The following is a 20,830-nucleotide window of genomic DNA, read 5'->3' as shown; positions in this document are numbered from 1 at the left end:
ACATCATCTTACATAAGAGCACCATCCGACTATGGATGAAACACAAACAGAAACTCAAACGACATCCACCCTGCTAACCCAGGCTGCTGACCTGGAACCTATCCCCTGATCGAAGAAGAAGCAGAAGAAGAACTAAAGCAAGCAAGCATCGCTCTCGCGTCATGATCATCACATAACCTGTACCTGCAACTGTTGTTGTAGTAATCTGTGAGCCACGAGGACTTAGCAATCCCATTACCATGGGTATCAAGACTAGCAAAGCTTAGAGGGAAAGGAAGGCGTAAAGTGGTGAGGTTGCGGCAGCGACTAAGGATATATGGTGGCTAACATACGCAAATAAGAGCGAGAAGAGAGCAAATGGAACGGTCGTGAAGCTAGCAATGATCAAGAAGTGATCCTGAACTCCTACTTACGTCAAACATAACCCAAAAACCGTGTTCACTTCCCGGACTCCGCCGAAAAGAGACCATCACGGCTACACACGCGGTTGATGCGTTTTGATTCGGATCTGGTGTCATGTTATCTACAACCGGACATTAACAAATTCCCATCTGCCACATAACCGCAGGCACGGCTCTTGAAAGTTTATACCCTGTAGGGGTGTCCCAACTTAGCCCATGATAAGCTCTCGCGGTCAACGAAGGATATTCCTTCTCCCAGGAAGACCCGATCAGTCTCGGAATCCCGGTTTATAAGACATTTCGACAATGGTAAAACAAGTCCAGCAAGACCGCCCGATGCGCCGACAATCCTGATAGGAGTTGCACATATCTCGTTCTCAGGGTAACACCGGATGAACACTATGTACAACTAAAACCAGCCCTCAAGTTTCCCCGAGGTGGCGCTGCAAGTGGCTCTAGTTCGGACCAGCACTTAGAGAAGCACTGGCCCGAGGGGCTAAAATAAAGATGACCCTCGGGTTGGCCGACCCAAGGGAAGGGTATAGGTGGTGGTGAGGCAAATGGTAAAACCAAGGTTGGGCCTTGCTAGAGGTGTTTTATTCAAAGCGAATTGTTAAGGGGGTCCCATAAATCACCCAACCGCGTAAGGAACGCAAAATCTGGGAACATAACACCGGTATGACGGAAACTAGGGCGGCAAGAGTGGAACAAAACACCAGGCATAAGGCCGAGCCTTTCACCCTTTACCAAGTATATAGATGCATTAATTAAATAAGAGATATTGTGATATCCCAACATAATCCTGTCCACCATGGAGCAATCTTCAACTTCACCTGCAACTAGCAACGCTATAAGAGGGGCTGAGCAAAAGCGGTAACATAGCCAAGCAATGGTTTGCTAGGAAGGGTGAAAAGGTTAGAGGCTGACATGGCAATTTGGGAGGCTTGATAATCAAGAGATAGGTAGCGCAACAAAGCGATAGAGCGAAGCAACTAGCATAGCAATGATAGTAGTGAGATTCAGGGTAGCGGTCATCTTGCCTGAAATCCCGCTAGGAAGAAGAACGAGTTCATGAAGAAGATGAACGGATGAAGCTGAACCAAGCGTAGACGAACGAATCCTCACGATTGCAACGAAACGGGAACTATCGAGAGGAAGCACACAACAAGGTAAACACACCACACATAGACAAGACATGATGCACAACCAGCATGATGCATGACAAAGCTACATGAAGCTACTCATGGCAAGAGATGATGCATACACGAGCAACACATCAAAGCAAGTTTAAATGAGGCAGGAAGCAACATATAACAATTCCGATAAGTCCTCATATGCAAGTTTTGAAATTGGTCCAGATCTAAATAAACCTTATGTTCAAGTTGTTAAACAGCAAGTTAAGATGCACCAAGATGATCTACACGAGATTCTAGTAAAGTTACATATAAAGTTCATTTACTTCGGAGCTACGACCTAGAAGATATGAGCAAAACAAGTTAAACATGGCATTGATCCAAAATGCATACAAACATCAAGCAAACACCTCAAAACAACGATGCAACATGATAATATTAAACTACATGCAAAATCAAGCAAGTTTCATATAAAGCACACTCAAAACGGAGCAACGGTGCAACACATACACTCAGTCATAACAACAATCTGTCCATAACACCAACTAGGCATCTTTCAAGTACCAAAACAACATGCTACAGTACCACAATATGAAAAGAAAAGTCATGGATATGATGTACAGGTAAAGAATAACAAAACATGAACACTGATCTATCTCCAAAAGTCAATAGAACATGCTCAAGAACACATGGCAAGATTGCATATAATAACAGTTTACAGGCTTAGCAGAAATAACATCAGGTTGCAATGTTTAGAGCTATCAAACAACATGCTACAGGAACTTATCATGGCAAACAAAGGCATGGCATTATACTATTAAATGCATTGAACAAAAGCCCCTTACTTACCAAGAGCCAAAAAGGAACAGAAGATATGATGGCACCCATGTAAACATAGCAAGTTATATGACGGATTCATACATGGCAGAAACAGCAATAAGTAGGCATGTTGGTGAGCTTGTACCACTCACCACAGAGCAATACATGGCATCACAAGGTGACTAACAGTAAGAAGACATGTTTGTGAAGCCAAGCATGGCAATAGCAAGTTCATAGGATGCATGGATCACTAGCAAAGCACATGGCAAAACTGAACTTAATGTTAACAGGCTGACAGCAACATTATTTAGCAAATTGAGAGCAAGATTACAACAAGCTACAGCAGGCTATAAATGCAACCAGGGATATGGATGGATAGAGAATGACATTTATAACAAAACATACTTAGTGAACATCTCCAGATTTGCAGAGAATGACTTGTAGCAGCAGGTTTACTTAGCATCACGAAATAACAGATTCAGCCTAGCAAAACAGCAACAGCAAGTACCCTACTTAACAAGCTCGATGCACTCACTACAAGACTCACAAAAATACATGGATTGCACCTCTGTAAAGATGGCATGATGTAGTTCAAAACACATGTATAGCTCATGCTCATAGAATGCACACATCAAATGCAACAAAAAAGACAAATCACCAAGTTATAACAGTTTCAGCAGATTAACATCATATAGCACTCTTGCAACGACGATTCAGGCATCAAGATGATCTCAAACAAGCATGGCATAAGGGAATAAAATGAAAGGCATCTCATGAAGAACATTTTGATATATAGCACGCACAAAACGGAGTAGTATGCAAAGAGTAATAGTGCGATGAACAGGGGACCAAAATATGACAGAAAAACGGACTTGGACGAAAAAACGGGGTCAACCTTGAGATTTCTAGATCGGGCACGGGAACTGAGGCACGCCGGGGAACTCGCCGGAGTTGCTGCTGGAGATGACGGGGAAGACGAATCCGGGGCCGGGGAGACCTCCTCCGGCCGGATCTCGCCGGATCCGCCGCGGGGCAGCGAGGAGGCGCGGGGAGGCGGGGAGGTACGGCGGGCGGGGAGCTCGGGCTCCGGCCTCGGGAGCTCCACGGTGGCAGCGGGAGGCCGGGCGGCGCGGCGGCGAGGCGCGCCGGCAAGGCGGCGGGGAGGCGCGCTGGCGGGGCCGGAGATCTCCGCGGGCGGCGGCGGCGGACGACCGCGGGCTTGGGAACCCGGCGGGGATGCGGCGGTGGAGGCGGGTCGGCGCGGGGGATTTCCTGCTCCGACGAGGCGCGCTGGGCGGAGCAGCGGGCGGCAGGCGGCGGCGCGGATCCGGGCCCGGGCGGGCCGGCCTCGGGCCCCATGGGCCGCGGGCGGCGGGGAGAGAGAGGAGGCGCGGGCTGAGGAGCTGGGGGCGATGTGGCACGACGCTAGTGGCCGGGAGCGGTGGCGGGGTGACGTAGCAGCGCTGGATTGGCCGGAGCGAGGTGTCCGGCGGACATGTCCGGCGCGGATGGACATGTCCGGCGGCGCGAGGAGGAAGACTGCTAGGGTTCATCCGCGAATTTCGGGGGAGGGAACTTATTTATAGATTCTGGGAGCTAGGAGAGTCCAAATGGAGAGCGGTTTTCGCCCACACGATCGTGATCGAACGACCGAAAGCATGGAGGGGGTTAGGATGGGCTAGTGGGCTGTGGTGAAGGGGTGCTGGGCTGCAAAGAGAAGGGGCTTTTGGGCTACGCGGCTAACCGTTGGAGTATCAAACGGACTCCAAATGGCACGAAACTTGACAGGCGGTCTACCAGTGCTATACCAAGGCCGCTTGGCAAACCTCGGGCCATTCCGATAAAGTTTAACACCCACTCACAAAAATAGACAAAAGGGGGACACCGGAGGACATATGAGTGCCAGATTGCAAAATGGACAACGGGGAAAATGCTCGGATGCATGAGACGAACACGTATGCAATGCAATGCACATGATGACATGATAAAATGCAACACGCAAGAAAATGACATGGCAACGGCGGCGAATAACTAGCAGACACCTGACACATCGAATCCGGGGCATTACAAATGATCTACACGAGATTCTAGTCTAGTTACATATAAAGTTCATTTAATTCAGAGCTACAGTCTAGAAGATATGAGCAAAACAAGTCAAACATGGCATTGATGCAAAATGCATTCAAACATCAAGCAAACATCTCAAAACAAGGATGCAACATGATAATATGAAACTACATGCAATTCTAAGCAAGTTTCGTATAAAGCACACTCAAAACGGAGCAACGGTTCAACACATACACATGAAACAAGTTTAAAGGACAAGTTGTCCAAAACAGCAACTAGGCATCTTGCAAACATCTAAACAACATGCTACAGCAGTTCAACATGATAACAAAAGGCATGGGCATGAAGTACAGGTAAAGCATGACAAAACATGAACACTGAGCTATCTCCACAAACACTAGAACATGCTCAAAAATTCATGGAAAGATTGCAAATAATAACAGTTTCAGACTTAACAGAAATAACATCAGGTTGCAATGTTTAGTGCTATCAAATAACATGCTACAGGAACATGTTATGGCAACCAAGGCATGGAATGAACCTACTAATTGCATAGAACAAAAGTCCCTTACTGACCTAATTCCAAAGATCAACAAAAAACATGGTAGCATCCATGCAAACATGGCAAATGATATGACGGATTCATACATGGCAGGAACAACAATACGTAGGCATGTTGGTGAGCTTGTACCACTCACCACAGATCAATACATGGCATGACAAGGTGACCAACAGCAAGATGACATGTTTATTAAGCTGAGAATGGCAAGAACAAGTTTATAGGGTGCATGTATCACTAGCAAAGCTCATGGCAAAACTGAACTTCATGTTAACAGGCTGACAACAACATTATTTAGCAACTTTGGAGCAAGATTACAACAAGCTACAACAGGCTATAAATGCAAACAGGGGAATGTTTGGATATAGCATGACATGTAGAACAAAACATCCTTCGTGAACATCTCCAGATTATGCATAGAATGACTTGTAGCAGCAGGTTTACATAGCATCACGAAATAACAGTTTCAGCCTAGCAAATCAGTAACAGCAAGTACCTCACTTAACAAGCTTGATGCACTCACTACAAGAAAAATACAGGGATGGCACCCCCATAAATATGGCATGTCATAGTTGAAAACACATGTAGAGCTCATGCTCATAGGATGCACACATCAAATGCAACAAAAATGACAAATCACCAAGTTAACAGTTTCAGCAGAATAACATCATATAGCACTTTTCAACGATGATTCAGGCATACAGATGAACTCAAATAAGCATGGCACAATGGAATGAAATGAAGAGCATCTCTCAATCAACGTTTTGATATATTATGCACGCAAAACGGAGCTACAGACATGGAGATATGACAGGTCAAAGTGGGCACCAGAATGTAAAATTACCGGGACTTGGAAGAAAATAGACCTCGCGGAAAACGGGATGGGGAGATTCCGGGACGGAGGGATCCGCATTGGGACGGGGTGTTTGGATCGCTGCGCTGGTGGATCTGGTCCACCTCCAGATCCAGATCGAGGACAGGTCCGGGTCCGGCGACGGCGGCTCGCCGGAGTTGGAGGGGCGGTGACCGGAGTTGGAGGGGCGGCGACGGGGCGACACGGGGTCAGGAGGAGCTCCCGCGATGTCGGGGAGGTAGCGACGGGCGGCGGCCGGAGGGCGGCGAGCTCGGCGAGGGTCGGAGGAGGGCGGATCCGGCGGGGACCGGCGGGGCGGCGCTGATCCGACGCGATGGCGCCGGACAAGGCGGCGGCGGATGGCGGGCGACGCCGGAGACGGCAGGGGACGGCGAGGCCAGGGCGGCGGTTGGCAGAGCCGAGGCGGCGGAGGGACGACGGGGCGACGCGGGCGCTCCGGTGGGAGGCGAGGCGACTCGGGCGGCGAGGCACACGGCGGCGGAGGTCGCAGGCGCCGGGCGGCAAGGTGGCCGGCACCGGGGACGCGGGCGAGCGGGAGGCCGATGGGCGGCGGCGCGGCCAGATGGGCCGGGAGGGCCCGCCCCGGGCCGAGCGGGCCGGTGGCGGAGGGAGGGCGCGGGTGCCGCGTGGCGGGCGTTGAATGGGCGTGGGTGGCGTCATGGTGGAGCGGACATGTCCGTCGGTGGGGAAGTTGCGTCCAGCGGCCCGAGGGGCGCGGGGCTAGGGTTTCATCTGCGGGATTTTCGAAGGGGAACACATATTTATAGGTAGAGGGAGCTAGGGGACTCCAAATGGAGTGCGGTTTCCTCCCACACGATCATGATCGAACGACCGAGATCATGGAGGGGGTTAGGATGGGCTCATGGGCTGTGGTGAAGAGGGGCTGGGCTGCAAGAGAAAAGGGGCTTTCAGGGTTACACGGTTAACCGTTGGAGTATCAGACGAACTCCAAATAGCACGAAACATGACAGGCGGCCTACCGGTGGTATACCAAGGCCGCTTGGCAAATCTCGGTCCATTCCGAGAATGTTTAACACCCACTCACAACAAGAGACAAAAGGGGGATGTCGGAGGACATAGGAGTGTCGGATCACAAAACGGACAACGGGGAAAATGCTCGGATGCATGAGACGAACACATATGCAAAATGAGATGCACATGAGGACATGGCAAAATGCAACACGCAAGCAAATGACATGGCAACGATGGCGAATAACTAGGAGACACCTAGCGCATAGAATCCGGGGCGTTACAACACTCCTCCACTAACAAGAGATCTCGTCCCGAGATCTTAGGACCGAGACGGGGAGGAAAAGGGGATGAGGTGAAATAAGAACAGAAGAGAGAGGGTGAACAAAGTCGAGAACACTCGAGTAGGAAAAGAAACGACGAATATGACGAGAATCAAAGCTTCGAAACAAAAATGAATTCGAAACCACTCCGGTTAGAACAAGATAGAAGTAGAATAAGGATGACAGAATTTAGGTGAACTCCATCTGAACATAGAAAGATTAGAACATGAACTTGAGAAGATGGAAGGATACTTGACTTGAGGAACAACACAAAACCTCCGAAGACTAGAAAAAGATGGAATGAGAAGAACGAAAAAAAATGCAAAACTCCACTTCAAAAGAATATGGAGAATTAGTTGCACTTTGAGATGCAAGAAGGAAGATACTAGAACTCCTTGAACAAGAATCTTGATGAACACTTGAAGAGTGGATTAAATCATGCCGAGCCACCGTGAAGAACTCCGGTAACAAAAGGATGACGAGATAAAATTCAATGATGGAAAGAATAAGATTAAGGCCTTGCGATGATTAAGATGGAGCTTCGTGACGGAACAAGCGAGAAGCTTGAAACTCCGGAAAATAAAAGATGAAAACACTTGAAACTAGAATTTATTCATCAAGAACAAACTCCGAAGGAAGGGATTACTCACTTGGATGAAATAAGAATAAGATTTATTGTATGCTTAACCTTCATCAAATTAAATTGATGACAAGATGGATTTTGCATATTACTTATTCTTCTTGAAAAGGATTGAGAAGTGACATATTGCAAACTTGAGAAGGTCTTCATGAACCACCTGTAGGATTGAAAAGAACGAATGAATTAAAATGATAATCAAGGAAAAAGAATCTTGAACAAACCATAGTAAGAAATCGAAAATGAGTAATGAAAGAGAATGAATCGCCGGGAAGAATTAGAAGAACAAATATGCTAGAGGGGATTTAGATGCAAAAGAACAAAGAGATCATGAGCTGATTAAAGAACACTTGAACGAAGCACCGGGATAATTGGATAACAGTAGCTGAAATGTGAGCACGAAGAATTCTTCTAGAATGATAACCTCCGGTGAAACGAAACACAAATCAACTCCTGAAATACTTCGGATGGTTTAGAAAAGAATATCTGACGAATGGAATAATTTGAGAGGATAACATGAAGCTAGAACCACGAAACTTCGAGAGAACAGACAAGATTTAGAGGAAAAACTCTTCTTCGGTCTTCAACTAACGACGAGAAACACCAGCAAAATTACTGAGATACTCCGGGAGAATGAAAAGCGAAGAGGTGGAGCCAACAATGAAAATGATTTGAAATTGATCTTGGAAAAGATCTGACTAATGGGATCCATTCTTACGTCAAACTCGAAAAGAATTAGGAATGGCTCCGGAATAATTAGAAGAGTCAAGTAAGATCCTGGGAAAAGACCTGTGGGTTAGGGCCCACTAAATGAAAAACACCGTTGAAAAGGATTGTTGAAGGGATAGATGATGCACCGGAACACTTGAAATATTTGAATGAGGTGATAACCTTGAATTAATTGGAACACAGACGAATCTCCTGAGATGTCTTCCGAACTCCGAAATGAATAAACTGGCGAGAGGTAAAAAAAAATAGGGAAAACACTTAATCCAAGGAAAAGAATGTGATCAACTCGAAAAACTTGAATTGAGTGCACCGGAAAAGAGATGAAGAATGTCAAACAAAAGAGAAATCACCGGTTGAAATAACTGAGGGAAGACTAAAAAAGCTCTGCATGAATGAAATTGATGGTCGTTACAGACTCAAGCTCTGGGAAGAAGAGGGTGGGAGGGCGGGAAAACAAAGGCAACTTGGAAGAGAGAAACGACGAATAACTTGAAGAGAAAACACCGGTTGAAAACATTAAGGAAAGAAAGCAAAGACTTCGCACGAGTAGGATGGATACTCGATTACAGACTCCGGCTCCGAGAAGAAAAGGGTGGGTGGATCGGAAAGAAAACAACTGAGGATTGAACTTGGCAAAGATGAAGAGGCTCGAGTCAACTTGACGAGAAATGCACCGGATAAAAAGAGCTGAGGAACAACGATCAGAAAACCAACTACGTGATCCTAAAGAAAGTTTGAAAGGGAAGAGGAGTAATTCAAAACACCTACATCAAGATTCCTCACCAGAGCGACGAAGGGGCTGAGGAGTAAAAAGAATTCCTACTCTCCGATATAACTAGACTCCGAAAACGGTTTTCTTCTAGACTCAACAACGGCCAAGCTACACAATCAAACAAGGGGGGCTCCTAAGGTCGGTCGAGGCTCTGATACCAACTTGTCACGCCCAATATGCGATACTATCCTAAAGAGACTCGAAGGTCCCACCAAGGATAGAACCGCATATTGAAACGCTTTTGCAAGGTGGATATCATTACATCAACATTGCCTAATAGATAGGGATACATACATAAGGCATACAATGCCACATGAATACAACATCATCTTACATAAGAGCACCATCCGACTACAGATGAAACACAAATAGAAACTCAAACGACATCCACCCTGCTAGCCCAGGCTGTCGACCTGGAACCTATCCCCTGATCAAAGAAGAAGCAGAAGCAGAACTCCAAAACAAGTAACATCGCTCTCGCGTCATGATCATCGCATAACCTGTACCTGCAACTGTTGTTGTAGTAATATGTGAGCCACGAGGACTCGGCAATCCCATTACCATGTGTATCAAGACTAGCAAAGCTTAATGGGTAAAGAAAGGGGTAAAGTGGTGAGGTTGCAGCAGCGACTAAGCATATATGGTGGCTAACATACGCAAATAAGAGCGAGAAGAGAGCAAACAGAACGGTCATGAAACTAGCAATGATCAAGAAGTGATCCTGAACTCCTACTTACGTCAATCATAACCCAAAACCATGTTCACTTCCCGGACTCCGCCGAAAAGAGACCATCACAGCTACACACACGGTTGATGCGTTTTAATTCGGATCTGGCGTCAAGTTATCTACAATCGGACATTAACAAATTCCCATCTGCCACATAACCGCGGGCACGGCTTTCGAAAGTTTATACCCTGCAGGGGTGTCCCAACTTAGCCCATGATAAGCTCTCGCGATCAATGAAGGATATTCCTTCTCCCGGGAAGACCCGATCAGCCTCGGAATCCTGGTTACAAGACATTTCGACAATGGTAAAACAAGACCAGCAAAGCCGCCCGATGCGCCGACAATCCCGATAGGAGCTGCACATATCTCGTTCTCAGGGCAACACCGGATGAGACATCCTATGAGTAAAACCAGACCTTGAGTTTCCCCGAGGGGGCCCTGCAGTCTACTCAGTTCGTACCAACACTTATACAAGCATTGGCCCGAGGGGGGGGAGCTAAAATAAAGATGACCCTCGGGTTAATTACTCCCAAGGGAAATGTAGGTGGTGGTGAGGCAAATGGTAAAACCAAGGTTGGGCCTTGCTGGAGAAGTTTTATTCAAAACGAACTGTCGAGGGGGTCCCATAAATCACCCAACCGCGTTAGGGACGCAAAATCTGGGAACATAATACCGATATGATGGAAACTAGGGCGGCAAGAGTGGAACAAATCACCAGGCATAAGGCCGAGCCTTCCACCCTTTACCAAATATATAGATGCATTAATAATTAAATAAGAGATATTATGATATCCTAACATAATCCTGTCCACCATGGAGCAATCTTCAACTTCACCTGCAACTAACAACGCTATAAGAGGGGCTGAGCAAAAGTGGTAACATAGCCAAGCAACGGTTTGATAGGAAGGGTGAAAAAGTTAGAGGCTGACATGGCAAATTGGGAGGCTTGATGAACATGTGAAAGGTAGCGCAGCATAGCAATAGAACGAAGCAACTAGCATAGCAATGATAGTAATGAGATCCAAGGTGACGGTCATCTTGCCTGAAATCCCGCAAAGAAGAAGAACGAGTCCATGAAGAAGATGAACGGATGAAGCCGAACCAAGCATAGACGAACGAATCCTCACGATCGCAACGAAACGGGAACTATCGAGAAGAAGCACACAACATGGTAAACACACCACACATAAACAAGACATGATGCTCAGTCAAGTATGATGCATGACAAGGCTACAGGAAGCTACTCATGGCAAGAGATGATGCATACAAGAGCAACACATCAAAGCAAGTAAAGTCTTTATGACTGGCAGCTTGCAAGATCTCTTTTACTTGCCCCTCACTGAGCAAGCTTATCAAGAATTTCAGCAGCTTTCGGCCCTAATGGGATCTTTCCATTTGGACTATAGATGCCATGACTCTTGGGAATGGAGGCATGGAAAAAAGTCTTCTTATACTGCAAAAAAGTTTTATGACTTTACTTACCAGCCAATGGTAGCAAACCCCATTTTGAGCTGGATTTGGAAGAGCTGCTGTACTATGTCGATCAAGATGTTTGCTTGGCTAGTTATAATGGACAGGGTTAACACCAAGGACATGATTCAGAGAAGGCAATGGAAGATTAAGGAGGGACCACAATGTGTTCTATGCCCAACAGGGATTTTGGAGGACAGAAACCACCTTTTCTTCCTGTGCAACTTCAGTGCTCGCGTCTGGACCTATCTGCAGATTGAATGGAAAGATAGTGAGGACATGGTGGAGATTGCCTTCCATGCTAGAAAGGAGTTCAACAAACCTTTCTTTGCGGAGGTGGTTTTTACTACTTGGTGGAACATTTGGAAGGTAAGAAATGACAGAGCTTTCAGGAACATCAAGCCTTCCTTCAGAGCATGGAGATATCGATTCATTCATGATCTCACTCTGCTTTCCCATAGAATCAAACAGAAGCACAAGGAGGCCTTACTTAGATGGATTGATTTCCTTCCTCCTTGAGGGGAATGGTTTTTGTTCTCTTTTGTATTTTTGTATATATTAGGACAACACTACTTGTATAGCTTTCTTTTGCTTTTTTTCTTCCTCAGCTTGAGGATACCTTATACTACCTTTGTTTTTCTTTGCATTAATAAAATGCTGTGGGGTGCAAGCCCTGCAGTCTCCAAGGTCAAAAAAAAACACATCAAAGCAAGTTTAAATGAGGCCGGAAACAACATATAACAATTCCGGTAAGTCCTCATATGCAAATTTCGAAATTGGTCCAGATCTGAATAAACACTATGTTCAAGTTGTTAAACAGAAAGTTAAGATGCACCAAGATGATCTACACGAGATTCTAGTCAAGTTACATATAAATATCATTTAATTCGGAGCTACAGCCTAGAAGATATAAGCAAAACAAGTCAAACATGGCATTGATGCAAAATGCATTCGAACATCAAGCAAACATCTCAAAACAAGGATGCAACATGATAATATGAAACTACATGCAATTCTAAGCAAGTTTCATATAAAAGCACACTCAAAACGGAGCAACGGTTCAACACATACACATGAAACAAGAAGGACAAGCTGTCCAAAACAGCAATTAGGCATCTTGCAAACATCTAAACAACATGCTACGGCAGCTCAACATGATAACAAAAGGCATGGGCATGAATTACAGGTAAAGCATGACAAAACATGAACACTGAGCTATCTCCAGAAAACACTAGAACATGCTCAAAAAGTCATGGCAAGATCACAAATAATAACAGTTTCAGACTTAACAGAAATAACATCAGGTTACAATGTTTAGTGCTATCAAACAACATGCTTCAAGAACATATTATGGCAACCAAAGGCATGGCATGAACCTACTAATTGCATAGAACAAAAGTCCCTTATTGACCTAATTCCAAAGATCAACAGAAAACATGGTAGCATCCATGCAAACATGGCAAATGATATGACAGATTCATACATGGCAGGAACAACAATAAGTAGGCATGTTGGTGAGCTTGTACCACTCACCACAGATCAATACATGGCATGAAAAGGTGACCAACAGCAAGATGACATGTTTATGAAGCTAAGCACGGCAAGAACAAGTTCATAGGGTGCACGTATCACTAGCAAAGCTCATGGCAAAACTGAACTTCATGTTAACAGGCTGACAGCAACATTATTTAACAACTTTGGAGCAAGATTACAACAAGCTACAACAGGCTATAAATGACAACAGGGGAATGGATGGATAGAGCATGACGTGTATAACAAAACATCCTTAGTGAACATCTCCAGATTATGCATAGAATGACTTGTAGCAGCAGGTTTACATAGCATCACGAAATAACAGATTCAGCCTAGCAAAACAGTAACAGCAAGTACCTCACTTAACAAGCTTGATGCACTCACTACAAGACTCACAAAAATACATGGATGGCACCCCTGTAAATATGACATATCATAGTTGAAAACACATGTAGAGCTCATGCTCATAGGATGCAGACATCAAATGCAACAAAAATGACAAATCACCAAGTTATAACAGTTTCAGCAGAATAACATCATATAGCACTATTGCAATGATGATTCAAGAATCAAGATGAGCTCAAACAAGCATGGCACAATATAATGAAATTAAGAGAATCTCTCAATGAATATTTTGATATATTATGCATGCAAAACGGAGCTATAGACATGGAGATATGACAGGTCAAAGTGGGCACCAGAATGTAAAATTACCGGGACTTAGAAGAAAATAGACCTCGCAGAAAACAGGACAGGGATATTCCGGGACGGAGGGATCCGCATCGGGACGGGGTGTTTGGATCGCTGCACTGGTGGATCTGGTCCACCTCCAGATCCAGATCGAGGACGGGTCCGGGTCCGGTGACGACGGCTCGCCGGAGTTGGAGGGGCGGCAACTGGAGTTGGAGAGGCGGCGACGGGGCGACGCGGGGTCAGGAGGAGCTCCGGCGGCGTCGAGGAGGTAGCGACGGGCGGCGGCCGGAGGGCGGCGAGCTCGGCGAGGGTCGGAGGAGGGCGGATCCGGCGGGGACCAGCGGAGCGGCGCCGATCCGGCGCGGCGGCGCCGGACAAGGCGGCGGCGGATGGCGGGCGATGCCGGAGACGGCAGGGGACGGCGAGGCTAGGGCGGCGGTTGGCGGAGCCGAGGTGGCGGAGGGACGACGGGGCGGCGCGGTCGCTCCGGCGGGAGGCGAGGCGACTCGGGCGGCGAGGCACACGGCGGCGAGGTGGCCGGCGGCGGGGTCGCGGGCGAGCGGGAGGCTAAGGCGCGGCGGCGCGGCTAGATGGGCCGGGAGGGCCCGCCCCGGGCCGAGCGGGCCGGCGGCGGAGGGAGGGCGCGGGTGCCACGTGGCGGGCGCTGAATGGGCGTGGGCGGCGGCGCGGTGGAGCGGACATGTCCGTCGGTGGGGAAGTTGCGTCAGGCGGCGTGGGGCTAGGGTTTCATCTGCGGGATTTTCGGAGGGGAACACATATTTATAGGTAGAGGAAGCTAGGGGACTCCAAATGGAGTGCGGTTTTCGCCCGCACGATCGTGATCGAACGACCGAGAGCATGGAGGGCATTTGGATGGTCTCATGGGCTGTGGTGAAGAGGGGCTGGGCTGCAAGAGAAAAGGGGCTTTCGGGTTTACACGGTTAACCGTTGGAGTATCAGACGAACTCCAAATGGCACGAAACTTGACAGGCGGTCTACCGGTGGTATACCAAGTCCGCTTGGCAAACCTCGGTCCATTCCGAGAATGTTTAACACCCACTCACAACAAGAGACAAGAGGGGGACGCCAGAGGACATAGGAGTGTCGGATCGCAAAACGGACAACAGGGAAAATGCTCGGATGCATGAGACGAACACGTATGCAAAATGAGATGCACATGAGGACATGGAAAAATGCAACATGCAAGCAAATGACATGGCAACGATGGCGAATAACTAGGAGACACCTGTCGCATCGAATCTGGGGCGTTACATCAGATCTTTCCCCGGGGGGGGGGGGATGATGCGAAGCATCCCACGATCATCCCCATGGACGCATCTACATCTCCTACAACACCACTTGGACCTATGACTAGAGCACGTGCAAGAGCTCTCGAAACCGAGGTGACATCACTCCTCTCACAACTCTCTTTCGAATCACACGAGACATTGCTACTACCTCAAACGGAGACACTTTGTATACTCAGGTGCCAAGGAGTTAGCCATGGAGAAGCAAGGAAGCATGAAGAACCCGAAGCGGAAGACATGCGTGAAGACGGAGAGGAAAACCGCCAAGTCCCAGGCTAGCCAAACGATCCGGACGAGGGCCCGGACGATCCGGACAAAGCCCGAACGATCCAGACCCCGGTCCGGATGATCCGGCTAACTCGCCCAAAGACACCCGAAGCTGGACCCCGAAGCCAGACCATCCAGACACCGACCCGGATCATCAGGACATCCGGACCCCCATCCGGACTTCTGGGCCTACACCACCACCGCCTGCATCACCAGCTCATCCGGACCACCACTCGGATCATCCGGACAGAGCCCGGATCATCCGGCTCCTCACGCGGATCATCCGTACCCCACCTGCGTGCGCGTGTTGGGCTGAGGTCCATGTACCCCTTCGCCCCCTAGCCTATATAAATGACTCCTCCTCCTCTCTTCTAGACTTAGCATTGGTTTAGCTCATACTCTGAGATAGAGCTTTGCTCATCCATCCGGATCTACTCCACCGCGAGGGACCGACACCTCTTCGGAGAAGATCCTTGTTGGATTCAAGACCTCCTTTCGGAGAAGACCCTCTTCAAGACCTCCTCATGGAGAAGAACCGACTAACCTATGTATCGTCCCGTGTTGGATTTGGATCTTGTACTCCGTTGTGTTTCGATGATCTAGCACATGTGTGACTTTATTCTCGTTGGTTGAGTGTTCTCTCGTGTTTTTCATGCGTTCCCCTCCTCGTGTTCTTTGTGTTCTTCGTAGGGATCCGCTCCAAACATGAAAGATCGGCCTCTAGGGTTCTACCCTACATCAGGCTAGGAACCCTAGCTGAGTCGTGGGTCGCGATGGGTTGTTTCCATCGACACTTCCGCGATGGTGGCTGTGGCAAGGGTCCTTGCTCCCAGGGCGATTCGTCTGGGGTTTTTTCATGCTAGGGAGGCTTGGGCGTCACCCAATTTTTTGTTCGTGCGAAGGGAAATCGCTACGGCATCGTTGTCGATTTTTTTGTTACCGCAAATTGGATCGGTGGAGGAGGCAGGCGGATGAAGAAAAACCAGACGAAGGTGGGACGAAATTTTTTTGGAACGGAGACTACCAACTGCTCCATTAAGAGTAGAGATTATTTGTTTCCTGAAATTCTATTATTTGTTTCTTAAAACAAATTGCATTATTGGAAGGATCGGTTGATTTGGATAAATTAGGAAAGTTAGATCCATGATCTTTTGTATGTTAGGAAAGTGCTGATTTGCAATAAAAGAGTGGAGAGAAAAATAAACCGGCAGATAAGAAAACCAACATAACAAGGGTGGTTGGTGGTGGGACAAAGAAAATCCAGACGAAAATAAACCGTACCAGGCTACCAACTGCTCCATTAGAAGTAGAGATGGTATTAGACGGCGGGATCCCTCCAGGGTAGGCCCACGATGAGGATAAGGCTCAGCAGGTCCTCATAGTCGGGCTAGACCATACCATGGCATTCATCTAACTGAACCGGTTGTGGGGCATTGAAGATAGATGTTACCAACGACACAATAAACCTTAGTTATACCACGACGCCATCAAGATCCTAGTAATGGCCGAATTTAACTACATCATTCTTTGTCGGATCTCACGGGATTCAATTGGTGATGGTCTTCGATGGATCAATTCGTATCTAATCTTCATTCTTGTGTTTACAGGTTTGATCCTTCCAATCTAGAACTCTCTCTACCAGTGATGATTGTTACTCTGTTGTGCTAGTCCTGGTCTAAGCACAAGTTTTGCTCGGTCCAAGAGGCAGGGACAATGAAGGCGGCAAACCTTCATCTCGCTCTAGCGCAATGAAGGGACAATGAAGGGACAAGTTTTGCTAGATGATTGGTGAACATGCTTGTCGTTTTTGTTACCTCTGATGTTCTCTGTATTGTTGTGATTGCTTATGAACAGATTGGAAGGTCGTATCAGAAGATGACTTTTTTTCTTCTGGGAAAAAATATGGCTTATTTTTAGTGGAGCAATATGACTTATCGTTTTTTAGGCAAATCCGTTTTTATATACTCTCTCCATCCTAAAATAAGTGTCTTAACTTTATACTAACTTTAGTACAAAGTTATACTAATGTTTTTTTGACAGAAAGACTGTAAGGGAACCCCTACATTATAATTGGTGCCTTGAACCTAGGTGGGTGGGAAGGCATCCCTTCCCATCACTAGGCTATGCCTTAGTCTGCAAAAGTTATACTAATGTTGAGACACTTATTTTGGGACGGAGGGAGTAATATAGTACTTTTAGAACAATATATGACTTATCCGGCGGCAGTAACTATTTGACACCACGTCTTGTTGATGTCTTCGGCCCAAAGCCCAACTAGACGAGAAGTTGATCCGTCCTAGACTTCCCTATACTTCCCGTTTCGTTGGCCCAGAAAGCGCAAAGCCTCTCTCTTCCCCTCACCCCCCACACAGATCCCTCCCGGACAGAAACGCAGCAAGGCCGACTACCTTCCACGGTTCCACCGCCGCTTCGACACTAGGGTTCAGCCGTTACATCGTCGGGGCCTGGCCCGCCGCCGCCGGAGATGGGCGTCGCGGAGATTGCGAAGAAGGTCGACGCCCTCAAGGCCGAGCTCGCCGCCAAGTCGTCCCGCATCGCCGACCTGGAGGCTAGGGTCTTGCTCCTCGAAGCCGAGAACGCGCGCTTGAGGAAGGCCATGTCTGAGGGAGTTGCGGTGAACCGTAGAGGCAAAAAGGGTCCAACCTTTGGTCGATTGGAGGAGGGTCTCGGCGGAAAAAAGCAAAAGTCAGGCGACATCGTTGGAGGGCATGCGATGAATGATGTCATAGAGGTCAGCGACGGCGAGGAAGAGGGGATGGCTGTGGGTGTCAACAACGGGGAGAGCGGGGAGGAGGGCGTTCCTCCAGTCCCGACTCCTAGCAAGTGTGCGGTGCGGGTGGTGACCAGCAAGAGGGGTGTTGCAGACGAGATTAAGGACGCCGATGGAGGTGGTGGACGAGACCATGGGAGAGTTCGGTGTGATGGCAATTTGATTCTGGATGACGATGATGTTCTGAGCACGCCGCGAGGCAAGAAGCGTGCAGCGACACGGGTAATCAGTGACAGTGAGAGTGAGGATGAAGATGAGAATGGTCAAGGGCATGGAGAAGGGGAGGTGCGTGTTACAAGCAGCAGGAAACGTGCATTGCGTGGAGTCAGTGACAGTGAGAGTGAGGATGGCAGTGAGGGTGTTCGTGTGGTTAATCAAAAACCTGTTTCACCTCTAATTATGACAGGGATTGAGAGTGAGGATGACGATGGTGAATTATATCAGATGGAGGGGCGTTCTACTCCGGCAACAAGGCGCTTGGCTCGGTTAACTAAAGGTCAATCAAAGAGGATGCGACCTACACGTCGGGAACTTGAGTTTTTTGAACCCAAGAAGCATGAAGAGAGCGAGGATGATTCAGAAGAGGATGATAATATGGAAAATTTTATAGTAGATGATTCAGATTGTTCAGAAAACTCTGCTGATTCTGTTGAAGAATCCTCTGCTGGACCAGAAGAGTCTGACAACGAGGAAACTTATAAAGATCTTATGGGTAGGATACGCGGCAAAAGGAATGCCAAGAATAAGGATTGGAAGATTGAGCCAGAGATGCTATCAGCATTTGATGAATACCCTGAACTTCGCCTGAAAGCTGTTTGTGCCCTCTATCGAAAGCAGACCCAGGAAGAACAGGCAGAAAAAGCTACTATCATGCACAACAAAAAAGGATTTAACCAGATAGATGCCCGAAGGTAATACCTATTACTAAGGGTAATTAATTTGTGTATATGCGTTGTGAGTACCCTCTTTCCTTGCACTTTAATCGACAGTTCTGCACACAGTTGTATCACCATTTACGTACTACAGTGTACATTTGCTATTTTGTCCTGACATCATTTGGACTGTTCATTGTTTGCATAGCATTTTGTTTGTATGACAGCTTGGCCTTGTCCTCAACAATAACTTTAATCTAGACATTCCTGTATAGTAAATATTTTGTCTTTTACTCTTTAAGGGAAGAAGAGATTTTCTATCATTGGATTGACAGATACTGCATTGACTTGACCATGTGTTGTACTGATCTTGATGTTCAGTTCTATTTGTAAAGTACCTCTCTTTTCCATGTATAATGCAGGGCTTCTCAGACTAATAGGTTTAGTTCTATTTGCAAAATACCTCTCTTTCCTGTGTAGAAATCTAGGCCACATGGGTGTAGGTTTAACTGTCAACATTTCAAGCTCAGTTTTTAGGTATCGTTCGTTCTGATGCTCAAGTTTAGCTTTTGTTCTATTTTGTTATGCCGTTATGGCATCATAAACACATAACACAATTTTGTTTGCCACATAATAAGTAACACACACCACTAGCATAGGTAATATTTTCTTTTGCTACCATTCTTCAGCATATTACTTCAGTCATTGAGGAAGAGATCAAGAACTAGCATTGAACTTGGGTTTCTGTTTGTCTTACCCTGCAAGTTGTTTTCTGTGTTTAGGGGTTCTCACATAGCGCAGTTTCTTCTGGATGGTGATGCTGCTGGGCCGCTTAAGAAGACTGCACAAGACTTGGAAAAGTACGATTGGTATGCTCTTGAGTTCTGTCACAAGATGGCTTTACGTTACTCGAAGCAGTTGTTTGCAATATATCAGAATAAGGAGGACCCCTACTTTCCATGACTCTGGTGTTAGTTATCACTTACTTCATATGTTGACCTTTCTGCTTGTACCTCCCCAATCAGTCAGTCAGAGTCTTTTGTATATATGGGTTTAGTTTTGTGCCTTCTTAAGTAATCTGTAGTTAGGGTATGCTAAAGTTAGTTTATCACTAGGATGCACGCTAGTGAAGCATGTGTCTGACAGGGTCTATGTTGTTTAGCTGAAGTGCTTGTGCTCCCTGTAATATCCCTGCACAGTAAATCTATCTCTATCCTTGAGATGTTACCCAAGGAGTTGTTCTGTATTGTTCAATTGCTTTGTTCATGGAGTCAGAATGTCACTATTTCTCTCCTGCGCGTGCGCTTCAATAATGAATGGAAGGTTCGCACGAAGTGGAAATTGTGCAGCTTCAACATACACTTTGAATTTCCGGATCACATTCTTCATGCCTCTTCCGCAGCAGTTCTTCTCAAAGAGATTTGTTCATTTGTATCATCTGAAGCCACAAGAGTTTGATGATCGGGTCGAGGCACTCTATTTAGGCAATCACGTGGAGAACTTAGATCGATACAGGAACTATTCTGTTTATGATTTAGCTCTGTAGTCACATATATCAACGAAGACAAGATGTAGGGATCTTACCCACCTCGGTGACCTGAACGTGGGTAAATTTGTCGTGCATGTTTCCTTGGTTGTTGTGAGCTTTGTTGGTGAGATCATTGTGTCACCCCTATGTATCCACTATGTATACTCTTGTATACATGGTGCACAAATTTCGTGTATCGACGCTTAGGCTAACTTTTCTCGGTGAAAACTGTCAAGGTTTTGTGTGTATCATAGCATAATATGAAATCTCACCCTTTCAATGTTGCAGCTTCTCCTACAACTCAAATAAATGAGAAATAATGGGAAATTAAAATGTATCGTCTTCCTTCCACTTGTTGC

At 46.8% G+C, this 20,830-nt stretch overlaps 1 protein-coding gene across 1 annotated transcript; it reads left to right on the top strand.

Annotated features, from left to right (window-relative positions):
- Nucleotides 1-17,615: 17,615 nt before the first annotated feature.
- Nucleotides 17,616-20,277, top strand: LOC123069277 (sarcoplasmic reticulum histidine-rich calcium-binding protein). Its single transcript, XM_044492092.1, has 2 exons — nt 17,616-18,982; nt 19,726-20,277. Exons 1-2 carry the CDS (start codon nt 17,766-17,768, stop codon nt 19,904-19,906), a joined length of 1,398 nt encoding a protein of 465 aa, XP_044348027.1. The 5' UTR covers nt 17,616-17,765; the 3' UTR covers nt 19,907-20,277.
- The last annotated feature ends 553 nt before the right edge of the window (nt 20,278-20,830 follow it).

Source organism: Triticum aestivum, chromosome 3B, assembly GCF_018294505.1.
Source record: "Triticum aestivum cultivar Chinese Spring chromosome 3B, IWGSC CS RefSeq v2.1, whole genome shotgun sequence".
NCBI lineage: Eukaryota > Viridiplantae > Streptophyta > Magnoliopsida > Poales > Poaceae > Triticum > Triticum aestivum.
Note: the sequence above shows the minus strand (reverse complement) of the source record. Positions and strands in the feature narration are given on the sequence as shown.